Raw genomic sequence first — 15,645 nt, forward strand, 5'->3', positions numbered from 1 at the left:
GGCTGCGCCACGCTGACAGGCTGACGGCAAGCCAATTACCATTGAGCTCCATGACAACAAAAAGGCCCAAAACAACCCCAAAAAAGCTGACATGTTGCTCCGGCGTGTCACGAGAACGAGGCCCGGCTCTTAATGGGCGGCGACAGAGGAGAGCGTCAGCTAGCCTGGAAGCTATAGTGCATATGGAGATGCTGACAAATTGGATAGTCGACTGGTTAACTGGAAGAATGGGAGAGAAACGAAGAAAGATATTGTACACTTGAAACTGCAGCAGAGGAATTAAAGGACATTTTAACACCGTTAAGAAAAACTGCTATTGGTGACGCACCTTGCATTTCTGGGCCCCTTTTGATGTTTGGTTTTGTGCTTTTCTTATTCCTGTGGATAACTGGCCTAATAGACGTCATGACGTCACATGGAGATATTAACAGTGCAGCTACAATGGAGTTTGATAGCAAGAGATTTTTCAGCCATTAAAACATCAACAACAAACTGCAAGTTTAGGTGTCAGTCCCTCAGAATCAAAGAGCGAGGGCTTCTTTCTAGACTCACCATTTTGCAAAATGTTCAATAATCACACAGGGAGAAATCCATCATAGAAGAGGCAGAGAGACCAATTTCTCCACTGACAGCAGCCTCAATAGACCAGAATGCAATGCAGCTACAAGACATGTTGCATTTTGGGTAGCGGCTCTCATTCCAGAATGTCAGCTAAATACGGGTGTTGAAGGTTACACATCTTAACACTTTCTAAACCCACACTACACTGGTTGGCACTCAGATGTAAGTGTCATTCAAATAAAATTCACACTTCATGACACAAAGGCAGACCTTCCAGAGAGTCAGACTGAGGCCGCTCACACTACAGTCACATCTCCACAAGAACAGTGTCTGAATAACGGCGACCCCATACAGCAAGTTTACAAATGTTCATAAAAATGTTTATTTATTTTTTTTACAAATGCTAATGCTGTGAAGTTGAAATATGTGTTACATTGCAATGTCACGTCAATATAAAGCCGTCCAAAAAAACCCAAAAACAAACCATGACCGAGGACTGTGACCTGGCAATACTGTGACAGATGGTGATGAAGATGAGAGGGAAAAGGCTGGTCATGTGAACTGGAATGGCATACATACACACATGCTTGTTTACATAAATAGATACAGTGTAAAAACAAGAGGCACAGTCACATTGGGAGCTTGAGTTCATACAAAGTTCACCTGTCAATCGGTACAAAATATGACCAGTGCCAGGTATATTATATATATATATATAAAAAGAGACATTTGCTGTCATTACATTGAGCAGGAAAACAGCAAAAAGGTTTTTTGAGTTGTTTCCAGGTGGAGTAACAGCTACGTGTTTACAGTGAGAGATTTGTTTTGGAAGAAATTACTGACATCTTTGTGAAATAAAAATGAGTCACAGTTGCCTTGAGGCAGACATACTAACAATGTCAGGTTTACCAGCCAGGGGGCAGTAGGGGACAGTCCTGCTCAGAGCCACACATCATATTAGTATGATATATTTTTCTTCTTAAGTGAGTTATATAGACGAGCTCAATGTGATTCTCTTTAGCCAGTTATGGAGAGTGAATTTAACAGTTCAGATTTGACCCAGTAAGAAATGCAGGTCAATGTTTAAAGCAATGAAGTGCTTACACTTAGGCTTCAAGTTTGAGGGTGGACACAGCATCTTACAACTAACATTTCTCATTTTCTCTAGTGAGATCAGCTTGATTCACTGCTATTTTGTTGGCTATACAACAGGCGGATGTAACAGTTCAAGGAAATTAGTAGAAAAACGACTCTTTCAGTGAACCGACAAAACAATTTTCAGCACGGTTGACCTCGAGGGATTCAGTGAGTCTGTGAACACGTGTCGTTTGCCTGACAACAGAGGTGAGACAAGGTAGTACAGCGTGAAAACCAGACGGTCCAGTTGGGAAGGAGGTTCCGCCCTGCCGCAGCATTCTTCACACCTCACCATCAGCAACGTTGGCTGGTGATCCATTACTAGTGGATTCTAGTGATACTGGAGCTTATAAGTAGTTCCCGAACACAAGCAAGTAAAACCCTGAAAGATGAAACGAGACTTTCAGTATTTCGATTCTTTTCTGAGTCAATGTTTTAGAGGGGCGATTATGCTTTTACAAAGAGGGGAGTCAGTAGTCGTTTTTGTTAAATACTGTGGATTTTATTCCAATCAGTTCCAGATCTGTTTTCACTCTGCTGCATCTCTTGAATCTCCTCTCCACTGCCTTTCCTCTCCATCATGTCAGGCAGATACAGCAGACATAAAAGCCCTGAGAAGATAACTGAACCGACGAGGCAGGGCAAATGTTTCTGGGCATTTTCTCTGGGTATCTAGCCACCTCTGTCCATCTCCTGTGATCCGGTTCATGCGGAGCTCGCCCCGGCGGTGGCCCCGTGCCAACCGGAGCTACCCTAAATGTGTAACACGGCATGTGTGTGTTCCCTGCTGGAGTGGAAACGGTTCTGATTTTGCCCCGCTGCACCTGGAGGAAGCGTTGTGCACAAAAGCAACAGCAACGTGTCCCAGTTTGCCGGCTAAAAATAAACCCCGGAGGGTGCTGAGCCTTAGGGTGCGTCTGAGGTGCCGTGGAATTTGACATCTCAACTCTTTAAGAAAAGCGTTGGTCCAGATCTGACCAACAGCTGATGGAAAATATGACTGGAGCTCCACAGATGTCTCACTTGAAGAGATTGTAGCAAGGGGAAAGGAATCAGACGTCCTTTTTTACACACACCATCATGTATCGCAAACTCCTTAGGCATATTCATTCAATATACAGACATAAAAACATGTGCATTTAATGCAAATGCTGATTGAAGGTTAGTTTGTTTTTGTTTTTGTCAAATACATTTAATTTGGTTTGCTTTCGAGGGATCGACTTGGCTGCACAGAGAGAATAATTCCATTCATTTCTCAAAATCAGCTGATGTCCGTGCGTGAAAGAGCATCAGGACGCTTTCAAATGATGTAGACCGGGATGTTTCCATCAGCCTTCAAACCTGAAAATAGGTATCCGAGTCACACCAGTGTCCAGTCCTTAGTGGTTTGTCTGTCCGTCCCGTGGAAATAAAGGAGTGACCGAGAAAACAAAGTCACATGAGTCTCCATGGAGATGTGTCAGATACCTCACATGGTCCTTGTTCCCATCTTGTTTGGCTCCAGCGTCTCAAATGGAAGATAAACAAGTGATTGTGTGGACACAGAATGACACAAACGTACACACACACACCCTCACACACATACACACACACACACACAGAGGTGCACACAACCATTTTCAAAGTGTCCATGTCCGAGGCATCCGAATCAAACTGCCGTGTGCATAATCCTGACTCGACACTTTATGATTCTTTCTTTTGTTTTCCTCCAAAATCAAATACAACGATAAAAAGAACAATATATTCAAACATGTGTGTAATATATAGATTCATATATAATATATAAAAATTCCAAAAAAATACAAATAAAAACTGCAAACCCAAAATGAAAACATTTGAGAGCAACAAAAGAAGGTGAGGAATTAAAAAAAAAAAAAAAAACATGTTTGGAGTTTGGAGTCCTACACGGAGGTCTCCGACTGTAACCGCAGGACAAACTTGTGTGACTTGGGGTCGATGTACTCCTCGGACATCTGGATGTAGGGAATCTTCTTGGCGGTCACCACCAGGCTGAAGTCTATGCACTTGAGCAGGAAGACGGCGCCGTCCTTCAGGCCGCTGGTGACCGACGCCTCGCTGATCAGCGTCCACTGGCGGGCCAGCCAGCGGTCGCGGCTGTACTGCAGGGTCGGCCCGGGGCTCAGGTAGCTCTCCAGGAACGCCTGGGTGCACGCACACACACGCACACACACGCACACACACGCACACACAAACAGGATGACAGGTGAGCTACATTGTCGTATCTTACAGCACTGCATAAAATATCCATCTTAAGTCAATACTCTCGTATTGAGTCTTAAAATGTTATTTTTCCTTTAGTAGGTGAGAAAAATCTGCCAACATGAGTGAGATAATGTCACTTATTTAGAAACATAATTCAACTTGTTTCAAGAATTTTCTTGAATCAAGTAACATTATCTTGATTCTAGTGGAGTGATCTCCATTATTTCAAAGTATCATGACTTGTTGGTGGACACTGGAAACAAGTAAAATTTTCTCACCATATTGGCAGATTTTTTCCTACTTGTTTTAAGGAAAACAAGATTTTAAGCCTAAATATGAGCAGTGAGAGAGACAGAGGAAAGTGAACAATGTCTCAACTTTAAGACTAATATGCCAGACAATAAAACTCATTTCAGTTTGGATTTTAGTGACTAAAATGCTAGATTGATCCCCTTAGTATTTGACAAGCACCACAATTTATATTTTCTGCTTTGCAAGCCAATGCAGGAACAAACTTCTCCAACATTATTATACTAATGTCTCAGAAGTAATGATTTATTGATGCTGAAATCCTACACATAGCACCTTTAATAAAACCCACTAAAGCGTCTGTGTGAACACTACCAGACCTTGGGCGTCATGTTGTTGGTGATGCAGAAGGCCAGGTGCTGCTGGATGCTCTCCATGCTGTGGCAGTGCTGCTGCTTGGTGGTCCTCAGGTACTTCTGCAGGGCGCGGGCCATGGAGGGGAAGATGGCCTGGGCCGCCTCGCGGGGGTCCATCACGTCCCCCGGAGCCTTCTTCTGCTCCTCCTCCTGCATGCGCTTGATGTGGGTGAACGCCTCCTCTACCGCCACCACCAGCCTGGGAGGGAGCATGGCTAAGTTTAGGACTAGTGTAGGAGTTTAGGACTAGTATCTGATGATGGAGTAATCGATCCATTCATTCATTTCCTCTGGCCAGTTAATTCATTCTAGGGTTCTCATTCGCCCAAATTCGATAACAAAAATCATCATCAGGGCTGTGATTTCTAATCTAAGACAGATTTTTTGGGGCTTTTTTCCCTGCATTTTTGTATCCTTGATTATTTTTGGAGACATTCTTCCTAAAAAAAAAAAGCACTTTGGCTCAAAATTCAAACATTTTAAGGCTGCTTTTAACGTACTATATCTTCATCCATGCTTCAAAGTATTGACAAGCCGTTTGTCTCACCGGGCTTTGCGTTTGCGGACGCGCCTCTCGTGCTCGGCCTCTTCGTAGTACAGCTCGTTGTGGCTGGTGTCCCTGCGGCGTGCGGCGGCTGCGATCATGGCTCTGGACTGGGAGTGGGCGAGTCCTGCCGCCGCGTTGTTCCCCGGACCTGCCATGAGAGGAGAAGAGACGATAGGAATGGTTTGTTAGTCTCTCTACGCCTGACTTCATGTCTCTTTTGGTCATGCAGCACCAGGCAAAGTAGCGGCCACAGCCTCTAGTGCGTCACAGAAGTCTTTGGTAATGACATACAGCACAGTGTGAGGGGGATGACTGCCTTTAGAGTGGTGCCAAGGGACGGAAGATGATTAATACGCATAAACCTTGGTCCATTTCCTTTCATCAGCAGCAACATTAAAACCCCTAGAGCTGACATGAGTAGCCAAACACGCAGTCGTAGTTTTAAATTGTTCTCGCTGAGCACTGTGATCATCCCGAAACCTAAATCCTCGAAATCAAAACACACCGCTCACCCACATATGGCCATTAATATTCAAATATTCCCATTACTCTGCCACTGAGTGCCTTTGGGCGGCGCAGGGCATCCAATTTAATAAGCATCTCGGGCAAACTTCAAAAGTTTGCATTTTGGGTGCATGGAATTAGGAGCGGGGGGTTTGTGATGAACCTTGTCTGATGTTAATGCAGGTTAAGAGAAGGCAGAGCCGCTAAATTATTAATGCAGGCCAGGGACCAGGGATGGACAGAATAATTCATGGCCAGAGCAGAGGGAGTTCTCAGTGAATGTATGAAACGGCATACCCTGCACTTGCTCTTAGAAGGGATTTACTGGGGGGGGAATTTTATGTGTTGAGTGGCCACTCCGGTCAGGAAAGCGGTAAACTTAGTACGAACTCAAATGGGAGGAAGAGGTTTGTGTACGTTCGGCTTATGCGGAGAGGACAGCGCTAGCTCTGCTCACGGCCTCAGGAAGCATTAGTCACTGTAGGAGGACGACTGTTCAGAAAAACACCTTTAAATCTGCTGTAGTCCATTTTCATTTCCCGAGATCTGGAGCCGAGAAAACAACGAGAGCGCCAAACAGCTTGGCAGGCAGCATGAAAATCACCTGAACCCATCGGACGCGAGATAATTGAGTGTTACAGCCGTTTTGTGCTTAGGGCTTCACCGCTCTTTAATAAAGGGAAGATGAATGTCTGTCCCTGACTCCGACTTATTACCGTCACGACATCGGCGTAGCTGCAGAAAGAAAGAGAGAGCGAGGGAGGGAGAGAGGGAGAAAGAGTGGGAAGTAAGAGCAAGAGACGGAGAGAGAGAGAGAGACGGAGAGGTCCCTCGGCACCTGCTGCAGAATGAAAATGAAGGGGGATGAGACACGAGAGAGAAATGACAGGAGCGGCGGTGTAATAGCTATTGATTTAACAGCCGTCTCCGCGACCGTCTCCAGCTACACTCCAGAGTCGAGGAGGGAGCGAAAGAGGGGAGAGAGGAGGTGGAGAGGAGGGAGAGAGAGAAAAATGGCAGTAGCAAAAAAAAAAAAAAAGAGGGAGTCAAGTTAGTGCACTTAAGTGAAGCTTGAGTACACTTAAGGGAGAGCAATAACTTAATAGATGGTGAGCGTTACATTCTGCCAGCTGTGGTTACGGTGACTTTAAACTTAAAAAGAAGAAAAAGAAAGGGGAGAGAGAGATATTTTTCATCCACCTGTCGCATACACAGAGTTAAGAGGAGTGGAAAAGAGGGAGTCAATCCACAGCAGCAGTATGTGAAGCAGTCAGTGAGTCTTTCAGATAGTGACATTACATTCTTCACTGTGCAAAAGGCAGGCTTTCATTCAGCTCCAAAGGCATCTTAAGATGTTAGTGGTTAAAGGTTTTTATAACGTGAACACTAGCAGTTTGTGAGTGTGTTTTATTTAGCAGCAGCGTTACATAACTTACTGTCCAAAAGGTAGGCTTTCAGTTTAGCTCTAAAGACATCTTAAGGGGTTAGAGCCGATGCAAAGAGACACAAAAGCAGAGGAGAAAGTCAACAGGTTGAGCGCAGTGGGTTGATGAATTGGATCTCAAGGTTAGTAGTCGCATCTCATTCCCACATATTCAAAATGTACTGGAGTGGGTGGTCAGGCAGATGTTAAGTGAAGACAGAACCATTATGTCCATTATGAATAGTGCATGTATTGCAATTGTGTGGTTAATCCAAATCATTTGGAGTAATGTCACACATTATCTAAAATACAAAAATGTACTGTCTAACGTTGAATACACATAGTAAACTTACAGTGTTAAGATAAGGACTTGTATGGTTTTTGGTCTGCTTAATATCTGCAAAGCATGGGTTTGAATCCCAGCTCTTTATACTTTGTGCAAGTCAACTGGTACAAGGAAACAAAAACGGACTTTTTGAGACAGACAGAAAAACTCTGGCCCCAACAAAGACACATCAACTGGAGTTCGAAGGTTGTCCCACTCACCCTCAGCGGGGGCTGCTGGGAACTCACCATCCACGTTGTAGACCTTGAGGCCGGCCAGGTGCTTGGCGGCGCGGGACTTGGAGGCGGTGAGCAAAGCCGGGTTGTGGACTGGGAAGTCGCGGTAGTAGTTCTCCAGGATGGCCAGCGCCGCCCGCTGAATACTGCAGAGGGGAAAGATGGGAGGTGGGAGGGAGAAACAGAGATACGCTTTAGCCAAAGGAGATTTTTTTTTTACTTTCTTCAAACAGAAAATACTGAAAAATCTTGGCTGTAGTTCTCCGAGATCGTTAGTGCCGCCTGCTGAATACTGGAGCAGGGTTTGAGGGTAGGAAATGGAGAGAGAGCGAGAGAATCATTAGCCGCGAGAAACTTTTTTACCTCTAATACCAAATACTGGGAAATCCCGGTTGTAATTCTACAAGATGGCTAGTGCCTCCCGCTGAATAATGAAAAGCAGACTTAAGGTAGGAAAGGGCGAAACAGAGAGAAGTATTAGCTGAAAGACTTTTTCTGCTCTCTTCAAATACTTAAATGCTACAACTGAGAGATCCTGGAAGTAGTTCTCGAGGCTGGCAAGTACCGTCCGCTCAATAGTGGCAAGGAGGAGGGAGGGGATTTGAGAGAGAGAGAGAGAGAGAGAGAGAGAGAGAGAGAGAGAGAGAGAGAGAAGCATCTTCAAATAGCAAATCTCTTGTGGGAAATGGGAAGAAAAATGGGAAAGAACTATACACTCTGACAGAAGAAACAGTGGGACTGTAACACAATAAGAAAATAAAAGCCCTGGTATCGACTCCATAACAAAATGTGAATAATAGAAATTTCAGAGGAGCAAACATGAAAGAAAAGAGAAACAATAACAGGTGGATAGAGAGGGGAAAAGATGGAGGCGATATGGGATGGATGGTGACGCAGAAGGAGCGAGGGAGATAAACAAGGAGACAGCACCTGAGCTGTCCTTGTCTCCGGCAGTAATACTTTATTGATCGCACATTGGGAAATTCCTTTGTCGCTGAAACACCGCCAGCGATCCAAAACGCAGAACAAAGAAACACGACGCCGCTCACACACACAGAGGAGAATACATTAGTGAATTACACAAAACAAAGTAAATAACAATCAGAGCCTGCGCTACTGCTGCAGAAAAAGGGATGAGCTGTACTGTGTTCGTTTCAAAGACTCATCGCACTCAGGGCAAACAGACACATTAAAGGCTGATTTACACGTTTCCTTGTTCCTTCCGATGTGATTTAGTTTAATGAACAATAGTTTTGCCTGTCATGTGAACAATGGACAAGCGGTTGATTGCAGCCATGCAAAGCTTCTATGTTAGACTACAGGAATAAAGGTCTCAAAAACGATGCTTGGAGAACAGTTGCATCTATTGTTGGGGTCGATGGTAAGCTTTGAAGTTATTTAATTGAATTTTTGCAGTTTATTTTCAATGAATGCTACCTAATTAGTGCTTGCTAGCTAGCTTTTGATGTTGACTCATCAAAACTATGCAACATTATTAAAGTCAATACAAAGCAGAGAAAAGTTCATGGTTTGCCTGTTCAGAACCGTGTAGCTGCAGACAACTACACAGATGCAATTGGAGACTCTTGAAATGCCCACAATGTATCAGAATAGAGCGACACATCGACCAAGTTGCTTGTAGTGTGAATGTGGGGTAACAGAGAAGATGTGGTAGCTCCAGAGTGCATTACAGTTCTCAAGACAGTGTAACGCTATTGTAAGTCAGTCTTTGAGACTGAATGTGTCTACGAAGGGAGAGAAGTGAGGGGATGTCACAAGGACATGAAGCATATCGACATTTCACCACCCCAGACCGCCAGGACGGCTTGAATATTGATGTTAAAATGAACACTGCACCACAAAAACCCATCACACAGAGAGAGAGAGAGAGAGAGAGAGAGAGAGAGAGAGAGAGAGAGAGAGAGAGAGAGAGAGAGAGAGAGAGAGAGAGAGAGAGAGAGAGAGAGAGAGAGAGAGAGAGAGAGAGAGAGAGAGAGAGAGAGAGAGAGAGAATGTGACTCGATGCAGCTTTTTGCTGTTCACACTGATTAGAAAACAGCAGATCTGTGTCGCATGTGAGGGGGAAAAAAATGAAAATTGGGACAGCTGCAGTGTGAGTGTATAGCTATAGACAAACAGATGGACAAGCAACTCTCAGGAACTGGTGTTTTAAGTGCCACAGAAGCATGAAGGGGAGAGGAGAAGGAGTGAGAAACAGCCGGGCGAAGGCAGCCAGGGTCTAACGTCTGCAGTGGGCTGCAGGCGAGTTCCTGAGCTGCAGCTACAGCCCAGATCCTCATCCTTCACACCGTGGATCACAGAGCATGCCGTGTCTTGTCCCTCACAACACAACGCCACGAAACTAATATTACACAAGGGGGGTGTTTTCACATGTTATACGACATAAATCTTTGGCTCTTTCAACAATATTTTGCCTCAGCATTTATGGGAATTAGCTATATTGGAGGCGGAGATTGGACTGGATTACACAATTCTGAAATAAGACAAATAAGCAGCTACTATGTGTGTCAATGTCTAAATCTAAGTTATTTTTACAAACTTATCCTGTAGTTTAGAATTGAGCATCATTCAGGCATGTGATTTTAGATTTTTTTCAAGATTTTAGGTTTTTGAGTCACAGAACTCTGGTTAATTTCTAATGGGAGATTACTGTTTTCCTGCTTTTTGTCCTGCTTTTTGCCTGGTCACAAGCTTGATCATTGCTAACTGACTAACAATTTCTTCAAACTAGCAAACAATACAGTATATATCACACAGCGGGATTCACTTGTTGTTACAAAGCTGTTGTGACGCCACAAAAGCCCATTTCCCATGACCTTCATTTGGCCGTCTGACAGCGGGACAGCAGATGCTGACAGCTGTTGACTGACCCACAACACGAGTTTACCGCTTAACACTGGACTCATTTCATTTCATTTTAGTGTGTGTGTGTGTGTGTGTGTTTGTGTGGATTTGGAATTATACATACATGTGTGTGCCTGTGCCATTCTTTAGGCCACGTGGCAAGCTAACTCAATATACACGAACAACACCACATGCTGGCCTGCAGCACGCGCTTCCTATTATCCCAAAGGAGGATCACAGCACAACCTCTGTCCCGCTGATGAAAGTCCTCTCAGGTACTTTCTGGTCTCCCTCTGACCTCTCAGCTCTTGTCACTTCCTTTCCTTCCTCAGTAAAGAACAAAATCACTCAGGAGGGAAGGGGAATACACACACAGATGCACATCCAGGTACTTGCAGGATACAGTTAAATGTCTGTAAGTTATTCATTCTTACCATTTTACCATCTGGCGACAGTCACATTTCTAAGAGTGGACATTAACATCTTGACAAGCTAACAAAACTAGAAAATAGATGTTTAGATTTGGTTCCCAGACTAAAAATACATGGCTTGAGAAAGGGGGGATGGGTTACGTCTCTCCATGTATATCTATGGAATTCTACGGTATCTGAAGTAGATGAAAAACTGTAACACTATAAAAACAAGGGTGCAATGCAACACCTCCCCCACCTCCTAAACATCCCCCAAAACAGACAAGCCAAACTAGCTGCTTTTTCTAGAGGTAGGAGAGACATCTAGACACCTAGATCTAGAAACCCCATTTAATGAAGTCATGATGTCACCACTCTTTTGCTTCGGCAACACACATTACAAAGCAACAATGACTCTGCATATTCTTCTAAATCTAGAGTCTAGCATTGACACTAAAACACCACATTCTAGGTTCTGTAGGCCTTCATGAGACAGGATTGTGATTTCTCAAGGTTTTTTTTCAGGATTTCGTTCTTTTTTGGACATACAACAGATTCACTTCTAACGGCAGATTACTGTTTCCTTGCCTTTCTCCTGCTGCCTTTGTGTTTCTGATCACGTCCCTGAAAAAACCTGTGGCCCAAGCTGCAAATTTACTATTTTGTGTCACCAAAAACTGACCATTTCCCAAACACAAAGGGGAAGCATTGTGTGGCATTGTGTTCAGTGGGGAAGCAGAGTAGATTGTTGGATGAAATTATGAATAATGTCAATAAACAAAGGCTTTGATATTCCTCTGGGACCATCCAAACAGGCGCTAGTGTTACATATCCCAGTCATTTACACACTCACATCCTGTCTGTTTTCAAACGCACAGTTTTCTAAAGTAACAAAAGAAGGAATTGTCTTGATGTCATGAACCCTTCACATAATCACCAGCCCTTGGTCAACCAATTGTGATGATTTCGGTGAAAGGGCCTTGCTCATGAGACACTGAGACAGCATATATGAAAACAAAGATGTCACAGGATACTGATTATTTGGAAGGGGCAGAGACAGTGCCTGTTTCCGACAAAGAGACAGGGAGTTTAGCTCAAACAACATTAGCACATTTGGCCAACTCCAGAAAACCAGGACAGGCCTCTCTTGCATTAAGCATTCAGAGCACTACAGACAGGGTCATTGTTTAGCAGCGGCTAGCATTTAAGTGCTGTGTCAGAGTCCCAGCCGCTTCCCAACTTTGATCAATTATTAAGCTGAGCAAGCTAAGGAGACACAAACCACTAAAAACTGCAGAGTCCCTGGAGGTGTTAGGACTGCAAACTCAGTTCAGTCGAGGAAACAAAGGACAAGTGGAAACAACTTAGCAGCCTGAACCTTTTGCTGCAGCAGAAATCTAGTTGGTTTTCTGGAGCTCTAAGGGTTCAAGACTTCTTTCTTCCCTCAGCAACTACCACCTTGAGCCCTTGAGCAAGGCATTTAACCATTAACTGCTCCAGTGTTGCTGCACAGGAGCCACCAGTAACATAATGTGCTACTGTGAAGCTCCCAGCTGTGAATGTGTTTAACCCCCCCTCCCCCTGCAGCTGCTGCCCCGGGCCGCTGCTGTAAGGAATGCGTTCTTAGTCGGACAAGGGTTAAAAAAAAAAAAAGGCTTCCTCTTGCCCTCAGATTGGCATCAAAGGCCAGGCAGACCGAGACAAGCAGGCCTTCAGGGCCCCGGGGCCCGGGCAGCGTCCCCTTTATGATAAGGCAAAGGATGGCTGCCAGAAAAACAGGAATGTCAGCACCAGCCGCCTGTTAATAGGGGAGAGAGGCATGGGGGAGCGGCCGAAAAACACACAACCCCCACTCGTGTCAGAGACAGAGTGGGCCTCGCTGTGTGTTGCGTGTGCGCGCGCGTGTGTGTAGGCGCATGCGTTTATATGGCCCAATTACCCGTGTGCACGTGCGCGTCTGTGTGTGTGTGCGTCCATGTGTGTGTCGGGGCTGACCAGATGCTGTGCTCCGGCCTGCAGGGAGCACTAATTAGCTGTTTGTTTACAGTCACAGACGGACAACAGAGCGAGGCCGGGGCGTGCTGCTGGCCAAGCAGGGATGAATAGCAGAGCTTACAAAGGACAACACCCCCAAGGCAGCCTGCTAACACACCAGGCCGTCACCCACACACACACACACACACACAGACACAGACACTCCCCTGACCTGTTCCTACCAATGGAAAATCAATCTGAAAATCAATACACTTTTCAGCCCATTAAAAGTTCAAGTTTCAGTAAGTGTAAAGTTTTGCCTAGATTAAAAGATTCTTTGAAAACTCAATAGAGAGATTTTCCCACAAAGCTGTCCTGTATCATTGCCAAGGCATGATAATGCTGGGTTAGATGGCTGTCAGTCTGACATTCTTCCAAATACTGTGGTTGAAAGGTATGTCTAGCACTGTGAATTAAGTAGTCCAGTCTGCAAAACTCACCTATCAGCTACTGTAGACAGGTAAACACCTTCAAATGTAAGGACAGGGTATTAAATAATGTTTGATCTAGGCTTGACTCATAAAAGAGAACCAAATGTCAATCCATGATGTGTGGAGAGACAGTGTGATGCAAACTGATACCAGATAGGATCAGGACAGTCGTATTTTAGCTTTCCTGGCCAAAAATGGGATCTTCTTGTTTTTCGTCAGTGTATTGTCGAAGACGGCAAAGTCGTAAAAAAACCTGGTTGGTCTAGTTGGAGCTGTTCTCCCGTATTCATTATCACACACACGCCTTCCCTCTCTCTCATTCCCACATACGTTTTAGGATTCTTCCACGCTATTCCCCCATTAACTATTAATCCTTTCTCTCTCTATTACCTATTCTCTCTTGCTTTTTTTTTTTTTTTTGCTCTCTTCCGCGGCTCGCTGCCTGCTCCAGTCTCATGGGTCTTTCCTCTGTACTCCTCCCTCCGTCTGCAGCTCGTTTTCACAGGAGTTTTCTCTCTGAAGTCTTCCCCACCCTCTCCTATTTTCTCCTGGCATCATTTCCACTCCCTATCATCCGCTTTCTTTCTGCGCATTTTTCTCCACCCTTTTGTCCTTCTTCATTCCCTCCATCAACATTCAATCTCCCTTTTACTTTCTCTCCTCCCCTTTTCTCTAGCCTTTCCCTTTAGACCCATCCCTCTGTTTCTTGACTGTATGAATTTATTCTTCCCGTCTCCTATAGTGTATAACCAGTTACTTCCCTTCTCTTCCCTCTCTCACTTGAGGTGTCCCAGTTTCTATCTTTCCCTCTCCCTTCGTCTCGCCCACACCTCCTCTCTCCTCCCTCTCTTTTATCCCCCCACGCTCTCCTCCTCTATCCCCTGGTCCCTCGTATGAGCCGAGCTCCCTCTACCTTCCGTCTCGTCTCTTCCTCTCCTCTTCCATCTCTAGATGCACTCGGCTCACTCTGCTTCCAGTGTCCCTCACTGCCTGTTACCACTGCAAAGTTATTAACTCTCACCATTTTACAGTCTGTTGACAGCGGAGACAGCCAAATATAGAAAAGTCGATAAAGTTAAAGCTGCACTAGGCAAGATTTTTATGTAAAAATACACCTGCCTTATCAGCCTAAATCACAAAGTGGGGCTCCAACAGAAAAGAGAGTCCCATCTCCCTAATTCAAATCCCATAGATTCCCTCTGATTGCCTAAATTAAATTTTGGTATTGGATAAAGCCACTGGCAAGATTTTGCACACAGTAAGCGACAAATTGAAACTTAAGAGTGAATTCCGAAACTGTCACCTAAACTGCAGCAAGAAAACACTCCACCCAGAGAAATCTGGACTCGTCAACAATGGCTGAACCTCTTCTCCACCTCCACCCCCAACAGTCATTAGGAGGAGGAAATTTAGGTCCAAGAAGTGGGAGTTTACTGATGAATAATTACATGATTTCTGGGTACTGAAGTCCAAAAAACTCAAACTGTTACCTAGCAGAAATGCTTAACAGATTTGGTCCACTGTTGATCTGAAAATCCAGAGTTTAGGTGGGAATCTATCTAGTGGTGTGTTCCCATCTAGTGTATTATTTCCTGTGTTTTCTGGTTCTGTGTGAATGTATCCTTCTCACCTGCTGAATGACAGAGGATGAGAGAGGGGTGGCGCCCCTCCTTGTTAGGAATAGATTTTAGAATAAACGGAAGAGTACAACATCCAACGTGAGGGGAAAAACACTCTGCCGCCTCTCACCTGAGCTGTCCCAGGTTGTAGTGCCTCGTCTCGCCGTCTGTGGAGCGCGTGACGCACACGGAGAAGCACGGCTGGAGCTGCCGGAGCTCCAGCAGGACGATGGCCAGGTAGTGGATGAAGAGCAGGGCGTCCACCAGGGACACGGCGTACTGCACGATGCCCTGGTAGTTCTCATCCTGCAGGGAGGAGGGGGGGACAGATGCAGTGGTACGTAAGCATAGAAACTCAAATGCACAAATACACACATCCCTGCGTGTAAGTATCTGGAAGTATCTAAATGGAAATCTACAAACAATACAGGTTGTAGATAGGTTATGATATATACACACAGAATACGGAATATATGCCACAAATACACACACACCGCAAACACATGCACAATGACACATATTCCCAAACAAAACAACTTGCATAACATATTCCTGCAGAGATGAAAAAGGAACATACACAAGAACAGATGTAAAGCATCCCGACAAATAAGATACATTTCAAGTGATTGCAGCTTTGTGTGTGTGTGTGTATGTGTGTGTGTGTG

At 44.7% G+C, this 15,645-nt stretch overlaps 1 protein-coding gene across 2 annotated transcripts in view; it reads right to left on the minus strand.

The window, feature by feature from the left end:
* Positions 1-919: 919 nt before the first annotated feature.
* The window catches only part of LOC139914666 (vang-like protein 1), a 49,830-nt gene continuing 35,104 nt past the window's right edge, over positions 920-15,645 (minus strand). The window contains exons 5-9 of one of the 2 annotated variants that reach the window (XM_071903031.2): positions 15,111-15,286; positions 7,634-7,767; positions 5,134-5,281; positions 4,551-4,785; positions 920-3,860 (exon numbers count right to left, since the gene is read on the minus strand). In XM_071903031.2, the coding sequence (XP_071759132.1) occupies positions 3,600-3,860; positions 4,551-4,785; positions 5,134-5,281; positions 7,634-7,767; positions 15,111-15,286 (954 nt within the window). In that variant the 3' untranslated portion in view covers positions 920-3,599. Of the gene's footprint in view, positions 3,861-4,550; positions 4,786-5,133; positions 5,282-7,606; positions 7,768-15,110; positions 15,287-15,645 lie in introns of both variants that reach the window. The other variant, XM_071903030.2, reaches the window with a different exon arrangement.

This window comes from Centroberyx gerrardi, chromosome 21 (genome assembly GCF_048128805.1).
Source record: "Centroberyx gerrardi isolate f3 chromosome 21, fCenGer3.hap1.cur.20231027, whole genome shotgun sequence".
Lineage (NCBI taxonomy): Eukaryota > Metazoa > Chordata > Actinopteri > Beryciformes > Berycidae > Centroberyx > Centroberyx gerrardi.